This window comes from Nannospalax galili, unplaced genomic scaffold, assembly GCF_000622305.1.
Source record: "Nannospalax galili isolate Female #2095 unplaced genomic scaffold, S.galili_v1.0 scaffold218, whole genome shotgun sequence".
Lineage (NCBI taxonomy): Eukaryota > Metazoa > Chordata > Mammalia > Rodentia > Spalacidae > Nannospalax > Nannospalax galili.
This window is the reverse complement of record NW_008343207.1, coordinates 3,215,339-3,235,059: the sequence shown is the minus strand read 5'-3', so window position 1 is coordinate 3,235,059 and position 19,721 is coordinate 3,215,339. Positions and strand designations below refer to the sequence as shown.

Genomic DNA, 19,721 nt, shown 5'->3' with positions numbered 1-19,721 from the left:
TGATTAATATAGTTCCCTCTGGGTTTTTTAAAACTAGCTATGCATTATTTATCTCTCTCCCTGTCTAGCTCTCTGTCCTCCCTCCCCAGTTAAATTTACCCCCATTTTCCCCATTTTCCCCTTGATAATATCTGTCTCCGTGATCCCCACTCTCTTGAGCTTCTTTCCTTTCACACCCATAGTTCCTTGTATAACTCTCCCTCTCCCCGTCCCATTTAAATACCCCCATTTTATCCATTTTTCCCTTGGTAACACCTTTCTCCCACTGTTGTTCTCTCTCAGATTCCTTCTTTCCCTTTACCTCCCTGGTTCCTTTCCATTTTCCTGGCTCCTGCGGTCATATCAGGATATATACTCATATATAATGATTTGGTGCTAAAGTCCACAAATGAGAGAGAACATATATTGTTTGTTTTTCTGTGTCTGTGTTACCTCACTCAGTAAAACAGTTTCTACTTCCATCCATTTACCTGTAAATTTCATGATTTCATCTTTCTTTACTGCTGAGTAAACTCCATTGTGTAAATGTACCACATTTTTATTATCCACTCATCAGCTGAGGGACACTTAGGTTGCTTCCATTTCATAGCCCACAGAGGCTGGAGTCGTGTGTTCTCAGGCAGTCTCCTAAGGTCTGGGCCCCTACTAGCCAGTTGGGAAGCCTGGCCCTGGGGCCCATGCTTGGGGTTTTTGGCTTCAAATTCTCAGTCCTCTTATCTCAGCCTCCCAAGTGCTGGTGTGTCTAGTAAATAAGAACCAGTTATTCAGGCTGAATAATTGTCTTTCTTTTTTTTATTTATTATTTTTATTTTATGTGTATACGTATATGTCTGCACGTATGTAAGTGCACACCTGTGTTGTGCAATGTCTGCGGAGGACAGAAGAGGCTGTCAGAGTTACAGACAGTTGTTAGCTGCTATGTGGGTGCTGGGACTCGAACCTGGGACTTCTGTATGAACAACCAGTGTTCTTAACTGCTAAGCCATCTCTCCAGCCCCTCTTTTCTTTTTTTTTTGACACAGGGTCTCCCTGTAGCCCCAGCTGTCCTGGAACTCACTATGTAGACCAGGCTGGCCTTGAACTCATAGAGATCCACCTGCCTCTGCCTCCCGAGTGCTGGGATTAAAGGCGTGTGCTACCACGCCCGGCCCCCCTCTTTTTTAAAAAAAAATTATTATTTTTATTTTTTATGTGTATGCATGTATTGCCTGCCTGTAGGTATGTGCACCTGTGCCATGCAATGCCTATGGAGGACAGAAGAGGCTGTTGGATTCCCTGGAACTGAAGTTACAGACAGTTGTTAGCTGCCATGTGGATGCTGGGATTCAAACCCTGGTCTTCTGCAAGAACAGCCAGTGTTCTTAACCACTGAGCCATCTCTCCAGCCCCATAATTGTCTTTCTTATAAATTCACTTAATGATTTTTTTATAACTTCTCCATCCTACATGTTTTCAGGAAGTAAATGGAATTTTACCACAGAGGCCTGGGGCCCAGGGAGTGGAAGAACAGGGAGATCCTCCTTCCCTCCTTCCTTTTTTTTTTTTTTTTTTGAGACAGGATCTCTTTGTAGCCCCAGCTGTCCTGGAACTCACTATGTAGACCAGGCTGGCCTTGAACTCACAGAGATCCACCTGGGGTTAAAGGCGTGCGCCACCACGCCTGGCCTCCCTCCTTCCTTTTTTAAAGATAAAGTTCCTTTGTGTAGCTCAGACTGGTTTAGAGCTCAATCTTCCTGCCTTTGCTTTGAGTGCTGGGATTACTGGTGTGCACCACTGTGATCACTTTACTTTTCTCTTTTAGTACTATAAAATTCACGCTTTAAAATTTTGGGGTGGGGTTCTTTTGTTTTTTTTCTTTCTTTCTTTTTTCTTTTATTTTCATTCTTTTTTAAAGTTTTCTGGACAGGTGGCTTGGAACTTCTTGGTATGTAGACCAGTACAAGGATTAAAAGTGTGTGGCATCATGCCCACGTTTTATAAATTTTTTTAAAAGTTGAACAAAAAAAGCCAGGTGTGGTGGCATACGCCCTTAGTTCCAGCACTTGGGAGACAGAGGCAGGCAGATCTCTGTGAATTCGAAGCCAGCTTGGTCTACCTAGTGAGTTCCAGGCCAGCTGAGGCTACAGGGAGACCCTATTTCAAAAAGACCCCCCGCCAAAAAAAATTGTGAGATGGAGAGATAGCTCAGTGGTTAAGAGCTCAGTTAATTCTCCCACCTCAACTTCTTAAGTAGCTGGGATTACAAGTGCATATCACTGAATCTGCCTCACTGTCAGGAACTTTCTTAACATGGTTTCTAAGCCAGGTGAGTGGCAAATACTGATAATCCCAGCATGTAGAAGATGGAGGCAGGAGGATCAGGAGTTCAAGGCTGTCCTCAACTTTGTATTGAGTTCAAGGTCAACCTGGATTACAACAAATACACAGATGTATTTTCCTGAGACTCTGTCTTTGGCAATCTCCTGGGCTGGGATGGGGAGTTTGGGAGCCTCAGCTCCAGCTCTGTGTACTAGTGGCTTGCTGTGCTTGTCTTTGTCTTCCAGACCATGACCTGGTCATTTGGATGGAACAGTTCCCTCCCTGTCTACTACATCCAAGATGAGAACCACAGAGTCCTTCTCTATGTCTGCGCTCACACTGCTATCATCTACAACGTCTTCAAGAACACCCAGTACCACCTCCAGGTATGCAGGCTTTGTCTTCCTAAGAGTAAAAGGTGGTGTCTTTGTTTCAGTTTTTGAGATGGTCTAGCTATGTAGCCCAAAACTAGCTTCCAACTCCTAAAATTTTTGTTTTGGCCTCCCAAGTGCTGGGGATTACAGACATGTGCCACCATACCCGGCTGGAAAAAGACATCTGTAACTCACGTATCGAATTTTGCCTTGGATCTTAGGGCTGACTTCTGTGCCTCCCTGTCATGCTTTGTACCCTCTCCTTTTTTGGAAAATTTTGCCTTAGAGACACATGTTAGGGCCACCAAGATGGCTCACTGGGTGGAGGCACTTGCCACCAAGCATGATGACCTGAGTTCAATCCCTAAGACCCACGTGGAAGAAGGAAAGAACCAACTCCCACAGGTAGTTTTATGACCTCCTTCCATATACATGTTCACACATGAAATAAATAAATGCATTAAATTTTGGGGGGGGGTCTTTTTTTTTTTTTGAGACAGGGTCTCCCTGTAGCCCCAGTGGGCCTGGAACTAACTATGTAGATCAAGCTGGCCCTGAACTCACAGAGATCTGCCTGCCTCTGCCTCCCCAGTGATGAAATTATAGGCATGTGCCACTATGCCAGACACAATAATTTTTTTTTTTTAAAGAAACACATGGGGCCTGGTGTGGTAGCACACACCTTTAATCCCAGCACTTGGAGGCAGAGGCAGGTGGATCTCTGTGAGTTCAAGGCCAGCCTATTCTACATAGTGAATTCCAGGCCAGCTAGGGCTATAGAAAGACCCTGCCTCAAAAATTAAAAAAAAAAAAAAGAAAAAAAGAAACACATGGACCTGAGAGATGGCTCAGTGGCTGAGAGCACTGGCTACTCTTGCAGAAGACCCGGGTTCAAATCCCAGCACCACATGGCAGCTAACAACCATCTAACTCCAGTTCCAGGGGATCCAACATCATCTTCTGATGTCAGTGGGCATTGCATGACACAGGTGTAATATATTCGTATGCATAAAATAAACTAAAAGTAATAAACATATGCTATTGCTCACTGCCTCTGATTCTAATTAGTACCAGTTGACAAACAACAGTTGATACTAATTTTATCATTACAAGAATTGGAAACATATATTTTGTGACCTACATTTCTGCAAAAATGTGGCAGTGTAGACCATGTCTACACAGAAGCATGGTGAAGGGCGGCCAATCACTGGACACTCAGACCCATCACCACAACTCCTTTCCAGTTTCCAAAGGGCTCAGATTCTCATTATGCTGTGAAGTGGATGCTGATACACCCATATGATGCAAGAGGAAACAGGCTCAGAGTCTGTTTAAATGACTGGCCCAGATTGCCATGACTCTAGGTCTCATGACTTGGAAGTTTTCAGGAAGCCAGCGGGTCTCCTGTCCTTCCCTCCCTTCAGCACTTCCTCTGTCCCACCCTAGCATCCTCCATGCCTGCCCTCCTCACACCCCTCTACTTCCTCCACTCTGACATTTGACCCCTCTTGTTGTCATCATTTCCCTGTTTCTTGGTGTCTGCTATTCCACTGCTGACCTGGTGAACAGTTCTGTTACCCTTTCATGAATGTGTATCGTTATAGGACTTTCCTAGGACAATGCCAAGATCGAAAACAAAGTATTTCCCAAGCAACCAAGCAGTGCTCAATATGGTGCTGGGGACCCAAGACATGTGGGTCCAAACTAAAGAATTTCCTTCTAGAAGGCCAGAGACACGTTAATAAAATAAACAAAAGTTTTGTTGAATGTGCACTGCTGGACACAGGAGCAGCAGAGGGAAGGAGGCTGGGATGGGCAGGTGGCTCAGGTGGGTGGAGCACACCCCATGGGAGTCTGGTCACACCAGATCCATGGGGAATGGCCTTGGCCATTTGTTAATAACATAACTATGCATCCTAACCACTTGAGTTTCAGATTGTGATCTGTGGTCAGGAACAAAACTGATCTGGCCCCACCCTCGTGGGACTTCCAGTTTGTTATAGAGATGGACATCAAACCAGGGAACACAAAGAGATGACTGCAAATAGTAACCAATATTCCCTCGAATGGAAATGGGAACTTGCTCTGAGGAAAGGCAGGCTGAGAAGAGACTTATTTTGGCTAGGTGCATAGGGACTGAAAAAGTCCCGTTTCTGCTGAGAACAGGAATGAGAAATTAAAGCCACTAGGGACAGTTTGGGGAAGAAGCTTCTAGAAAGAGGAAGCTTCAATTGCTAAAGCCCAGGGAGAAGGCCAGTGTGGCTAGTACAGAGAGTGTAGGGTAGAGTCGGGGGGAGGGGTGGGGGGGCTGAAGGATGAGGGAAGGAAATGGGGCTATGTCCAACACAGAGTGCTGTCATCTCATGAGTATGTTTCTGGAAGATTCCTCTGTTGTGTGGGAAAAGGACTAGATAAGACTGGCATAAGAGACCAGTAAGCTATAGAGCTGCTCATTGATCTGAAGTGGACTGTGTTCTAGGTAGATGAAGCTAACAGGGAGTTCAGGGGACCTGGGGTGGGGTTTGGCACCTACCTCCATCCCTAAGGAGGAGTTAATTATTCCTTTGGGGAGTACAGCTCTTTCCAGGTATATGGAAGGAGAGAGATTGGAAACCACCATCAAGAGATGGAGAATCCCCCAGGAAGGCCTATAGAACCCACTTTCCAGACAGGTGAGCTTTGAAAGGAGCTCAGATCTCTCCTGGATCCAGCCTTTTCTGAGGGTGCCCACATGGAGCCACATCCTTGTTTTCTAACCTGTTCTTCATTTCTATAGGGCCACCCTAACATCATCTCCTGCCTCTGTGTCAGTGAAGACAGGCGGTGGATTGCCACAGCAGACAAAGGTCCAGACTGCCTGATAATTATATGGGACTCTTTCACAGGGTAGGCTTTGTGTGGTCACATCTTTCTCTTAATTTCTATGGAGTATCTGCCACTGTGGCCTGGAACTTGCTATGTAGATGAGGCTGGCCTCAAACTCAGAGATCTGCCTGTCTCCCACGTGCTGGGATTAAAGGCGTGCCCTGCAGTGACTAATATTTTTAAATTTTAAAAGCTGTACTTTATGTATAGCAATATAATTTATATATTAAACCACATATAATAGAATGACTTAATATAGTTGTTTGTTTGTTCTATTTTTAGCTTTTTGAGACAGTATCTTACCGTCTAGCACTGGCTAGCCTAGAACTCACTAAGTAGATTGGGCTGGTCTGGAACTCACAGAGATCCACTTACCTCTAGCCCCAGAGTGTTGGGATTAAAGGTGTGCACCATCATGCCCAGATTTGACTTGATATAATGTTTCGTTTTTGAGGCGGGGGTCTCCTTGTAGCCCCAGTTAGCCTGAAAGTTACTATATAGACCAGGTTGGCCTCAATCTCACAGAGATCCACCTACATCTGCCTTCTGAGTGCTGGAATCAAAGGCATGTGCTACCATGCCCAGCCCTTGATATAGTTTTAAACAGAATTGAAAAAAATTTACTTTTTCTAAGCAGGGCAATGTGATCCCTTATATGTAGATCCTGGCCTATAACATCTTCATATATGTCAATAGGTGTAAGTGTGGGTCTAAAATTTAAAAAGGAGAAGATAGATAGGAAGGACAACATGCAGATGAAAGGGACATGAAAGAGGGTAGACTGTTTCAACACCCCCGTAGTTGGTTTTCTATAGTTGTCGTTGTGTGTGTGTGTGTGTGTGTGTGTGTGTGTGTGTGATGTGAATTTAACTTTTGGGTGTATTAAATAGCAAGAACCACTTTTGCATTCCAAAAGAATTGGACACGTTACTCCTTTGAGGCAGTGGTTGTGAAAGATGGGCTATCTTTTGAATTCCATGCAATAGGAATTAGACATGACTCAATATATTAGTCACAACTTTAATATATTTTAGTGTAAAACTAAAATGATTATTTTAACTTAAAATTAAAGTCTCCATTGACTATTAATGGCAGTCCCAATGCTTTTTCTAGTGGTAATCAATTTGGAATGCTTCCTTCTAGAACATCTGCTATTGGTTTAAATACACTTAGAGGGCCTTCATTGTGTGGTTTTCTGCATGATAGTTTAGTGCAATCTTTTCTCAAACATGAACCTGATTGTGCTGCTCTGTTCTGGAGGCTGCCATATGCCCATCAGCTTGGGTTACAGGGAATAACCCTTGCATGGAGGCTTTTTCCTCAAAAAGGGAAATGTCCCTGTGTACATGCCCAATGACTCTACCATCTCTGCATGCACTGGTTTGCAAGTAATGGGACATCCAACTTGACCATGAGGGGAAGTTATCTTATGTAAGAGTAGTCTATGATATTGACCAGTAGGTGCTGTGTCTCTTCTCGGAGGCCTCTGGGGACAGTTCCCTGCATGGGGCCAGAGTTAACCCCATCCTGAGTAATGATGACCTGTAATGTTTTCTTATTTAGGAACTGACACCCCTCTAGACTTAGAGCATCTTGAAAGTACTTATTTCTTTTTTTTAAATACAAAATATAGCCTTGGCATGGTTGTACTGTAATCCTAGTACTTAGGAGGTGGAGCAGGATCAGGAGTTCAAAGTTATCCTGAGCTACATATTCAGTTCAAGGCCAGACTGGGCTGCATGAGACACTGACTGAAAACAAAACAAAGCAAAACAAAAATACCCAAAAAGCAGAAACACCAAAAAATAGTAGCACATCTTTGCTTAAGAATTCATTTATTTATTTGCATATATGAATGTGTATATATATACATGTATATGCATAGGTGTATAAGATGTGTAGGTGTGTGTTTGTGTCTCTCTGTGTACACATGTGTATGTATGTATGTGCGCATCAGTGCCATACATATGTAGAGGTCAGAGGATAACTTGATGGATTCAGTTCTCTCCTTCCACCAGGTTCTAGGAATAAAACTCAAGTTATGAAGCTTGGTAGCAAGTACCTTTACCTGCTGAGCCATCTCACTGGACTCATGGTTAACAATTCAGTGCAACATCAGTATGAACTTTTTGTTTTTTGTCTTTTTTTGAGACAGGGTCTCCCTGTAGCCCCAGCTGTCCTGGAACTCTCTATGTAGACCAGGCTGGCCTTGAATTCACAGAGCTCCACCTGCCTCTGGGAGGTAGGGAGGGATTAAAGGCGTGCACCACTACGCCTGGCTATGAACTTTTGAATTTCATTTATTTAATCACTTATTGGTTTACTTATTTAGTTTTTAGTGGTTGCTAGGGATGGAACTCAGGGCCTTGCACATATCAGGCAAGTGCTCTACTAGCCCTAACCCTCCCCAGCTCTGTAGCACAGCTTGACCTGGAATTTTTTTTTTTTTTTTTTTTTTTTTTTTGGCTTTCTCAGACAGGGTCTCCTTGTAGCCCCAGCTGTCCTGGAACTCACTATGTAGACCAGGCTGGCCTTGAACTCACAGAGATCACCTGCCTCTGCCTCCCAAGTGCTGGGATTAAAGGCGTGCACCACCACACCTGGCCCTGGCCTGGAATTTGTAATAGAGTCGATATCCCAGATGATGACTTTAGGATCCAGAACAGATTATTCAGAGGCTGTTTAGTTTTAGAATTAATATTCCCCTTATTAGAGTGACATTTAAAAACTATCCTTCTTCCTTAAAGTTTTTGTTCAACTTAAAAATCTTAGTCCCAGCAAGAATGTAGCTGTAGCTCAGTGATAGATCACCTTACCTAAATGTACAAGGCACCAGTTTCAGTCTGTATCACCACCACAACAATCACAACAAAAAATTAGCCCAGTGTGGTGGCACATACCTGTAATCACAGCATTTGTGAGGCTGAGACAGAAGGATTAGGAGTTCCAGGCTAGGCTGGGCTACATAGTAAATTCTAGGTCACCCAAGACTATATAGGAAGACACAATATGAAAAGAAAAATTTATGGGCTGGAGTGATGGCTCAGCAGTTAAGAGCACTGACTGCTCTTGTAGAAGACCTAGGTTTGAATCCCAGCACCCACATGGCAGCTAACAACCATCTGTTGTAACTCCAGTCCTAGGGGATCCAATGCCCTCTTCTGACCTCAAGCATTGTACAACATGGATGCACTGACATATATGCAGGAAACATACTGATGCACATAAAAATAATAGCCGGGCGTGGTGGTGCATGCCTTTAATCCCAGCACTCAGGAGGCAGAGGTAGGTGGATCTCTGTGAGTTCGAGGCCAACCTGGTCTCCATTTATTTTATTTTATTTTTTTGGTCTTTTTGAGACAGGGTCCCCCTGTAGCCCCAGCTGACCTGAAAGGCACTATATAGACCAGGTTGGCCTTGAACTCACAGAGATCTACCTGCCTCTGCCTCCCTAGTGCTGAGATTAAAGGTGCATACCACCACACTTTGCCAAATAAAATATTTTTTAAAAAGATAAATTTACTCTTATAAATCTAGCATATTTTTGCAATCACCTTTGAAGAGGTTTTGATTAATGTATGACTTAACAAATTTGGTTATTAACTTTAAAAAATTTTAAACTGCATGTGGAAATGTAATATATTATGTTTAAGTTTTTAATAGTCTAATTTGGAAACAAATTCCTCATCAATACATAAATAATTCCTATAAATCTAATAAATTTAACCATAAATATGGTAAACTTTAAGCTTTCTTAAGTATTCTAAAGCTGTTTATAAACCTAAAATGATTTCAATTTAAAATTGGAAGTCTAAATCAACTTCATGTTTTAAATTAGAATCACAAATCTAATCTGTTAGACACTGATATGTTAAATTCCCTTAAACTTTATGCATTCCTAAAAATATGAACAAATTTTTGAATCATAAATATGTTGATAGAACAGATCTGACTGACTTTATCTTCTCTCTACTTGATTTTAAACATTTCCAGGCCTGAGATGCAGTTTCCTACTAAGCTCTCCACTCTGCCATCCCCAACAATTGAGGGCTGCCTTCCAAGTGAAGTTTGGGGTTCATGTTTCAGTGAGCTGGTTTCTCAAATGACAGAACCAAAGTGTCCTTCAGCTGGGACACAGACTTTGCTCTAGCCAATTGGGATACTGGTGTGACACACAGAGGCCTGTTTATAGTCACTGTAACATGGGCTCCATAGCAGAAAGATGTGGGGCACCACACGGCCCACAATCTGGCTGCCACTCACTGTCCCTCCCAGTTAAAATCAGTGACCTCCCAGCCTCGGGTGACAGTTGCCTCATTGCCCCCTTCCCTGGTCTCTTACATGTCATTTAACTCAATTCTGTCTGTGTCAAGGCTTTGTCTGAATTGTACTGTTGTCAAGTCTCAGCTCTGACAAAATAGAAGTGTGTAGGTACAATCAGGAAAATCTCTCCTCACTTGAACCCAGGCTCCAGTCCATAACCTTGTGTACAGCCAGGTTTTGTGCTTTCCCCTACAGGTGAATGTGCATGCACACAGTCAGGAAGTTGCTCTTTGCAGATTTGCACTTGAATTTTTTTTTTACACAAAGTTTTGATCACTTATTCATATCTACCTCATTCTTTAAAAAAAAAAAAAACTCTCCACCAGTAATTTTTTTTTTGGTCTTTTTGAGACAGGGTCTCCCTGTAGCCCCAAGCTATCCTGGAACTCACTATGTAGACCAGGCTGAACTCACAGAGATCCCGCTGCCTCTGCCTCCCGAATTCTGGGATTAAAGGCGTGTGCCACCACCCCTGTCATAACAAATGACTTTTTTTTTCTCTTTTTGAGACAGTCTCCTTGTAGCCCCAGCTATCCTGGAACTCACTATGTAGACCAGGCTGGCCTGGAACTCACAAAGATCTGCCTACCTCTGCCTTCCAAGTGCTGGGATTAAAGGTGTGCACCACCACGCTCGGCTCAGTAATTGTTTTTTTAAAAACTTTATTTATTTGTTACTATATTTATTTGGAGGGTGGGCTCACATGTGCCATGGCACATGTATGGAGGTCTGAGGACAACTTGTAAGAGTGGGTTCTCTCCTTCCACTTGTGTTGGCCTCTTCTGGTGTTTGTGGGCACTATATACATACCGGCAGTCAAAACTCTTGTACATATGAAAATAAATGAATCATTTAAAAATAAATAAATAAAATTTAAAAAGAATAATTTTGGACACAGATGTTAATTAAACATAAATATCCTTTGCATATATAGGTCATAGTCTGTGATGTTTTTTGGAAGATTTGAACTGAGCTCAGCCCTCCCTCAGCCCCTCTGGGAAACCAGGCGTCCCTCTGTAAGGGCTGTTGCTCCCTGTCCTGTTTTTCAGAATCCCTGTGCATACCATATTTGACAGCTGCCCAGAGGGTAATGGCATAACGGCTATAGCCATCACCCAAGACGCCAAGTTTCTGGCTACAATCTCAGATGCTGAAGTCCAGGTAAGGGACCCTTTAGGTTGGCCTCTGCAAGCTGGCCAGACTGCCAGTGTTCTCGCAACCACTTGTGCTCAACCTGCCTGGTGTATGTGGTGTTCTCTGACGATTAGACTCCACTGTACAAAGTCAGAGCCCCCTGCTTAGAGCTTGACTCTGGTCCTTAGAACTGTTTCCTGGGGTGACAGGGTCGCCATAACTTCAGGCTTCTTCAGCACCCTCGGGGTCCCTCATGTCCCCTGTTATGCTCTTACCTGTAGAAAGTATGCATCTGGAGGTGGACTTTGGCGGTGGAGTTGCCTGCATGCACTCTTGAGCTGCCCAAAGAGTATGGTTTTCAGGTAAGTTTTGTTTGACCCCGTCAAGACCCTGTCAACATGAGTCTGTAGTTAACAGACTCAGATCAGAGCTCACCTTTTGTTTTAGTGTCGTTTTTCCTCGATATAGGAGAGCTTAGAACAGTGCTTTCCTAGCCCAGACCATATTTTATCTTTGTTGATAACAGATAATGTGTTTGAAGCACTCATTATGTTCCAGACTGTGCTAAATTTATCTTTACTTCAATTATCTCATATAATCCATGCAAATGTGCTAGCATGGAGTTACTAATATCTGTGGACTACTATTGTTAATTATTAAATAATGTGCTTACAGTCACCCAACCAGCAGCCTTTCTTATTCAGAAGCATGCTCTCACTGCATCTAACCTTGCAATGGATTTTTGAGGGATAAGGACAAGTTCTTACTTCCAGTTTACAGGAGATGACTTGCCCAAGGCATCAGAATGCTAACACCAGGTCTCTTGGCTTCCCACATCACTGCTCTCTGCTGCTGGGTGTTTTCACATCCCTTCATGCCTGAGAGGACTGCTCTATGATACCTGAAACTCAGAGGGCTGGGTGACTAGCTTCAGCAAGACACAGATCCCCATGCAGCATACACCCAGTATATTAGTCACTTTTCTGTTGCTGTGATAGAAACACCATGACCAAGAGAATTTATAAAAGGAAGAGTTTATTTAGCTTACAGTTTCAAAGGGTCAAGAGTCCATCATGGCAGGGAGGCATGGTGGCAGAGGTGGCTGGAAGAGGAGGAGCAGAAGCTAAGCTCTCACATCTTCAAGCAGGCACAGGAAGCACGAGAATGACTTGAGCTCTGGCAAGACTTAAGAAATCTCTAAGCCTACCCCCAGTGACATGCTTCCTCCAGCATGGCCATACCTTCTAAGACCTCTCAAAACAGTGCCACCAACTGGGTACAAAATGTCCAAATACTTCGAGCCTATGGGGGACATTCTCATTCAAATCATCACATTCCACTCCCTGGACCTCATAGGCTCATGACCATATGGATTGTAAAATGCATTTAGTTTGTCCTTAAAAGTCCCCATAGTCTTTACCAGTCTCAATAGTATTCAAAAGTCCATAGTCCAAAGTAGTCCAAAGTCTCTTCTGAGACTTGGGGATCTCTCTCTCTCTCTCTCTCTCTCTCTCTCTCTCTCTCTCTCTGGTATTTTTGAGACAGGGTCTTCCTGTAGCTCCAGTTAGCCAGAAACTAGCTATGTAGACCAGGCTAGCCTGAACTCACAGAGATCTGCCTGCCTCTGCCTCCTGAGTGCTGGAACTAAAGGCATATGCCTCCATTCCTGGCCTGCAATCTCTTAACTGTAAGGTCCATGTGAAATCAAAAGACAAATTACATACTCCCAACATATAGTGGAACTATGGGAATACACATTCCCATTTCAAAAGGAAGGAATAGAGGCATAGTGAGGAAATACTGAACCAAAACAAGACCAAAAGCCATCAGGGAAAACTCCAAATCCAGTAGCTCCACGTCCAACTTCTGGGGCTTTACTTTCAAAGGGCTTAGATAATCTAGCTCAGCCTCTCCATCTCTCCCTTGGGCTGGTACCACTCCCTGTGTGCAGCACTTCTTGGCAAATGTCTCACAGCTCTGGCATCATGAACATCTTGGGGTCTTTACCACCAAGCAGGCTTCACCTTCACAGCCTTATGCAATGGTCTGTCAGGACCTTCTCTAGGCAGGGGAACCCCTGTTGCACATTGCCTGGCCTCAACAGTGCTCTGAAACCATGGAGGAAGAACCAATGACTCCTTCACTCTTGCATTTCATATCTCTAAAGCCAGCACTAGGTGACAGACACTGCCAAGTTTGGCTGCAAGTTTGGGAGGAACCCCAGCCTTCTTTATCCATTTAGAAGCTTTTCTCTTTAGTGGTTTCCTAGTAGAAAACCCCTGCAACATTTTCCTTTTACTAGTTGGAGGCTTAACTGGGTGTGGTCTTGCCCTGTAGGCACTCTCTCCATTGTTTAGGGAGAAATCTCTAGGCCTCTCCTTAATCACTTTAATCTCTTTATCAAAGGATCCTCTCTTCCAGCACTTGCCTTGGCTTCAATATCATCAATCTTCCTAGTGTTCCTATTCTTTAAAAAAAAAAAATTTTATTTTTATTTTGAGTGTATTGCCTGCATGTGTGTAAGCACATCCGTGTTGTGTGGTGCCCTCAAAGGTCAGAAGAAGGTGTCAGATTCCCCTGGGACTGGAGTTACAGATGGTTGTTAGCCACCATGAGGGTGCTGGGAATCGAACCCAGATCCCCTGCAAGAGCAGTCAGTGCTCTTAACTGCTGAGCCATCTCTCCAGCCCCACCCCAGTGTTCCTTTTCAACCCAAACTATACATTCTGTATTTCTTTCTGCCCCATTTGTTCTTCTTCACTGTAGATCTGCATAATATTCACCATTAATAGCAAAGCCACACACATTAGGTTGTCTTGAAATTTCTTCCACCAGAGAAATTAGTCCATTGCTTTTATTTTTTTGGTCTTTTTGAGATAGGGTCTCCCTGTAGCCCCAGCTGACCTGGAACTCGCTATGTAGACCAGGCTGGCCTCGAACACACAGAGATCCACCTGCCTCTGCCTCCCAAGTGCTGGGATTAAAGGCATGTGCCACCACACCCAGCCCAGTCCATTGCTTTTCTTCTTAGCCTCAGGCAAGCTTTTTGACTATGGGTAGATTCCAGCTAGACTCTTTGCCAAAATATCCCAATTGCTGCTTCAGTCCTTACTTCCCCCTGGAACTACATTGTTTTCAGCACTACTCTCTTCCAGGTGTCTACTAGAATGGCCTGTTAAGCTCTGCTTACAGCAATCAACTGCTTTTCTAGCCCAAACTTCAAAAGTCTTCCACATTCCTTCAAAAACCCACATAGTCAGTTCTTCACAGCCACCAGCCCACTCTCTGGTGCCAATTGCTGTATTAGTCATGTTTCTGTTGCTGTGATGGAAACACCATGACCAAGGGAACTTATAAAAGGAAGAGTTTATTTAGCTTATGGTTCTAAAGGGGCACGGATCCATCATGGTGGGGAGGCATGGTGGCAGAGGTGACTGGAGGAGGAACAGAAGCTAAGCTCTCACATCTTTAAGCAGGCACAGGAAGCAAGAAAGCGACTCAAGATCTGGCAAGGTTTAAGAACTCTCTAAGCCTGCCCCCAGTGCTTCCTCCATCCTGGCCAACCTCCTAAAACCTCCCACAACAGTGCCACCAACTGGGGACAAATGTCCAAATACTTGGAGCCTATGGGGGGGGCATTCTCGTTCAAACCACCACACCCAACTTCCTTCCCTCTCCTCCAATGTCTCTTCCACTGCTCTGAAAAAATATCCTTTTGAAACTTGCATCAATTCAGCAATCAGCCATATGTGACTATTTAGGCTAAATGGGTGGTTTTTTCTTTTTCCATTTGTGTGTGTGTGTGTGTGTGTGTGTGTGTGTGTGTGTGTGTATGTGTATGTGTGTGTGGTATACATGTTTGTATGCATATTTATGTGTGTGTCAATGTGAGGGTATGTGTGTGTGTGCATGTGGAGGCCTGAGGTTGATGTCATCAATCATCTTCCTTTGCTCTTCCACCTTATTCATTGAGGCAGGCTCTCTCAGTCAAACTCAGAGCTCACTGATATGGCTGCTCTTGCTGGCTTGCTCACTCTGTTGATCTCTGGTCTTTCCCTTCTAAGGCTGGAAATACAGGTGGGCCACCACACCAACCTGGAATTTATATGGGTTGTGGGGATCCCAACTCTGGTCCTTATGTTTTCATGACAAGTGTTGCTAACCACTGGAGCTATTTCCCCAGTCCAAAGATTGGTTTCTTTGTGATAGCGCCTTCATTTGCAGTCCATGTGGACTTGAGCACAAAATGATCTTTCTTAGTCTCCCAGGTGCTGGGATTGCAGGTATGTGCCATCATAGCTGGCTTCAGATGGCTATTTTAGTTTTTTCAACTTTTTTTTTTTTTTGCACTGAGTCTGTAGATTACTTTGTAAAGTGTTGTCAACTTGACACACAACCACATCACTATTAAACCACAACCTTTACATTTCTCATCCCCAAGATATGATGTTAACAATATTGTGGTATTTAAAAGTCCCACAGTCTTTAAAAAATCGAAACAAAAGTTCTGTGCTGGGTAGCTTCAGTTGTCAACTTGACACATCTGGGTTGGGGGCGGTCTCAGTTGGGGAATTGCTTCCATTGGACTGGCCTGTGGCCATGTCTGTGGCACATTTTCTTGATTGTTGAGTAATGTGGGAGGGCCCAGCCTACTATGGGCAGTGCCACCCCTGAGCAGGTGGTTCTGTGTTATATAAGAAAGCAGGCTGAGCATGGGCTGGGGGAGCAAGCCAGTAAGCTGTGTTCCTCCATGGCCTATGCTCCAGCTCCCGCCTCCAGGTTCCTGCCCTGAGGAGGTCTCCCTTAGGAGACAGAAGCAGGCAAATTTCTGTGAGATCAAGGCCAACCTGGTGTACATAGAGAGTGCCAGGCCTGCAGGGAGACCCTGTCTCAAAAAAATTGTGTGATTTGTGGTTGGGTTTGATGACTTCCTTGGCCACATAGACTCTTTAAGTGGAAACTGAAGAGTTAAAGGCTGGTGGTTTTCAGCTGGGTGAGGTCTAATTCATGCACTTCCATCAGTTTGGCATCACGCTCTTGTGCTGCACTGGGAGGATTCTGATACTGGCGTTGGTGGTTTACAATCCTGTAGTGATGCAGAAAGCAGTAGGCAAGGAATAGGCCTGGAGATGGAAACAGCTTTTCTCACTCATCCTGTGAGGCGAGGGCTCCTACTGCCCCCCCAATCCAGCAGTATATCTTCCAGCTCCCCAGGAGCTTCTCTCTTTGGTAGTAGTGGTGGTATTATTGTTTAGTTTCTGCAGAATTGATTTTGGGGAAGGGCTCCAACAACTTATGCCTTTCACTGGCTTGGCAGGAATCAAACTCTCCCTTCCAACACCTCACGTTCATTCCAAGATCTCTTGTTGCCCTGTCAGTTTTAGAAGTGTGCATTCATCAGTCTTTGTCCAAAAAGACATAGAATAAAGATTGTTGGTGATGGGGGGGGTAGGGGATGTCTTTCAAGGGTAGAGTGCATGCTTAGCATTTGTGAGCCTTGGGTTCAGGGCCCAGTAGCAAAAAGTAAATGAATGAATGAGGCATATTTGCTTTAAGATTTTATTTTTTAGACCTCACTATGTAGCACTGGATGGCCTGAAATTTGCTATGTAGACCAAGCTGGCCTGGAACTCCTAGAGATTCACTCACAGTGATCCACCAGCCTCTGCCTCCCAAGTACTGGGATTAATGGTATCTGCCACCATGCCCAGCTTAAGTTTGATTGATTTATTTAATGATTGATTTTGTTTTTTTGAGGCAAGGTCTCCCTGTAGTCCCAGCTGTCCTAGAACTTACTATGTAGAACAGGCTGGTGATCGCACAGAGATCTGCCTGCCTCTGTCTCCTGAGTGCTGGCTTATGCTACCATACCTATTTTTATTTCTTATTTAAGTGTCTGTGTCTGTGTGAGTTATTGCCACATGTGTGCAGGTGTCTACAGAGGCCAGAAGAAGGCATCAGATCTCCTGGAGTTGGAGTTACAGGTGATTTTGAGCTTTCCTACATGGGGTGCTGGGAAGAGGACTCTGGTCCTCTGGAAAAGCAAGAAGTGCTCTTGACCACTGAGCCATTTCTCTAGCCACTGTTTATTTTTGCTTGTTCCAATTTATAGAAAATGAATTTTAATAAAACTTGAAAAATGAACACATTTTTCATTATTTACTTTATAGCCAGTATTTAAATGATACTTTTTGTTTACCCAATTCCAAGTCTTTTGTGATTTGTGTCCCTATTCTCTTATTTATTTCAATTAATTTTGGGCTGGAGAGATGGCTCCAACGGTTAAGAGTACTGACTGCTCTTGCAGAGGACCCAAGTTCAATTCTCAGGACCCCACATGGTGGCTAACAACCATCTTTAACTCCAGTTCCAGAGGATGTGACTCCCTCTTCTGACCTCCGAAGGCATTGCAGGACACCAGTACATAACACACATGCAGGCAATATACACATATAATAAAAATATTTCTAAAAAATAAAATTATTTAATTTTAAGATTTGGCTTAACCAGAGAGAAACAGAAAGTTTATTTTCATGTAACATACTTTCACACTTTATATTTCAGAATTACCTTATTTTTAATCCAACAAATAATAAGGAATTAATAAGCAATAGCAAAACACAGACGATATATTATTCATGGGTAAGTAGAAATATTTCTACTTGTGTTAAATGTGGATATGAGCATATGGTTATTCTTTGAATACAAATGTTTTGCAATAACAGTGAAGTGTCTATTTAGGGAACAATGAATATATATTCAAATGTTTTGTTCTAATTATGGTATTTATCTTAGTCCTATTGGAAATTAGCATATTAAATTAGAAGCAGATAATTAAATTTCATTTAATTTTTTAAAGTAATGAGGCTGATATTTATTTGAATATATCTAACAGGTCTAAACAATAGGGTTTTTTGAGACCTTCGACTTTATTCCATTTCAGAAAGAAATTAACAAACAGATCAATAATAGATACAGCAGTGGAGGACAAAATGAGATTAAAGAAGTATCCAGAGTTAAATATAGAATCACTGTGATGCAGAGTTCCTAGGTATATATACCTTAAAGAATTGAAAACAGGTGTTCACACAAAAGCTCTATATAAACATTCACTGCAGCTGCAGTCTACAAAATGACCCAAAGCTAGATCTCAATGTCCAGCAACTGATGAAAGGAAAACAAGATGTGGTCTGTCCATTTTGTGGAGTATTGTTGTATTATGTGCTGTTAACTTGCGATGGTGTAGATAAACATCACAACTACCGGCTTAAATAAAAGAAGCTGGGTGGGCAAGCTGGCTCATCAAGTTAAAGGCACCTGCCGCCAAGCCTGACAACCTGAGTTTCATTCCAAGAACCCACATAGAGAGAACCAACTCCATAAAGTTGTCCTCTGACTCCATATGCACGTGTGCCCACACATAGACACACAAGCACAAAATAAGTAAAATACTATTTTTTAAAAAGACGTCATGTGGGCTAGAGAGATGGCTCAGGCGTTAAAAGCACTGGCTGCTCTTGCAGAAGACCCTCGTTGAAATCCTAGAACCCACATGGCAGCTAACAGTCATCCACAACTCCAGTTCCAGGGGATCTAAAGCCCTCTTCTGACCTGGGGGTGGGGGACGTGCTGGATAGCTTTAGTGTCAACTTGACACACCTGGGTTGAGGGAGCCTCAGTTGGGGAATTGCCTCCATTGGACTGGCCTATGGCCATGTCTGTGGGGCATTTTCTTGATTGTTGAGTGATGTGGGAGGGCCCAGCCCACTGTGGGTAGTGCCACCCCTGGGCTGGTGGGCCTATAAGAGAGCAAGCTGAGCAGGGGCCAGGGGAGAAAGTCAGTAAGCACTGTTCCTCCATGGCCTGTGTTCCAGCTCCTGACTCCAGGTTCCTGCCCTGTGTTCCTACCTTGGGCTCCCTGATGAACTGTGACCTGGGAGATGTAAGACAAATAAACCCTTTCCTCCCCAAGTTGGTAGTGGTCAGAGTGTTTTGTCACAGCAATGGAGAAACAAACTAGGACAGGGGGCATTGCACAACATGGATGCACTTACATACATGTTGGTCATACACTCATACACATAAAAATAAAAATAATAAAATATTTTTTTTTAAAAAGACACCATGCTGGGTGTGATGGTTTATGCCTTTAATCCCAGCACTTGGGAGGCAGAGGCAGGTGGATCTTTTTGAGTTCGAGGCCAGCCTGGTCCACATAGTGAGTTCCAGGACAGCTGGGGCTACAGAGAGATCCTGTCTCAAAAAGACAAAAAAAAATCTTTAAAGAGCCAGGTACATAAAGTTGTAAATCATAACATAAGTTATGATTCCATTTATATAGAATGTTGGAATAGGCAAATTCGTAGATTCATGGTTGTCAGAGGCTGAAGAGAAAAACAAAAGGAGTGAGTGGCGTGTCCTTTTGGGGTGATAAAATGTCTTTTTTTCTAGCCGGGCGTGGTGGCACATGCCTTTAATCCCAGAACTCAGAAGGCAGAGGCAGGCAGATCTCTGAGATCAAGGCCAGCCTAGTCTACATACCAAGTTCCAGGCCATTTGGGGCTATAGGGAGACCCTGTCTCAAAAAAACAAAAAACAAAAGCGGTATTTCAGGACAGCATGAGAGTCTTACAATTACAGAATTCTGAAAAGTTGTAAGACTATATCATGCACAAAATAAGGACCCTGAACTAGATGTTGGTGATCTCATTCAGTTATTTAATCGAT

General features: G+C 43.5%; 1 protein-coding gene across 1 annotated transcript in view; it reads left to right on the top strand.

Annotated features, from left to right (window-relative positions):
- Nucleotides 1-19,721, top strand: part of Wdr66 (WD repeat domain 66) — an 88,523-nt gene that overhangs the window by 11,901 nt on the left and 56,901 nt on the right. Inside the window, exons 5-9 of the mRNA XM_029566613.1 lie at nt 2,544-2,684; nt 5,449-5,558; nt 10,910-11,021; nt 11,276-11,356; nt 17,559-17,636. Coding sequence (XP_029422473.1) covers nt 2,544-2,684; nt 5,449-5,558; nt 10,910-11,021; nt 11,276-11,356; nt 17,559-17,636 — 522 coding nt within the window. The remainder of the gene's footprint in view (nt 1-2,543; nt 2,685-5,448; nt 5,559-10,909; nt 11,022-11,275; nt 11,357-17,558; nt 17,637-19,721) is intronic.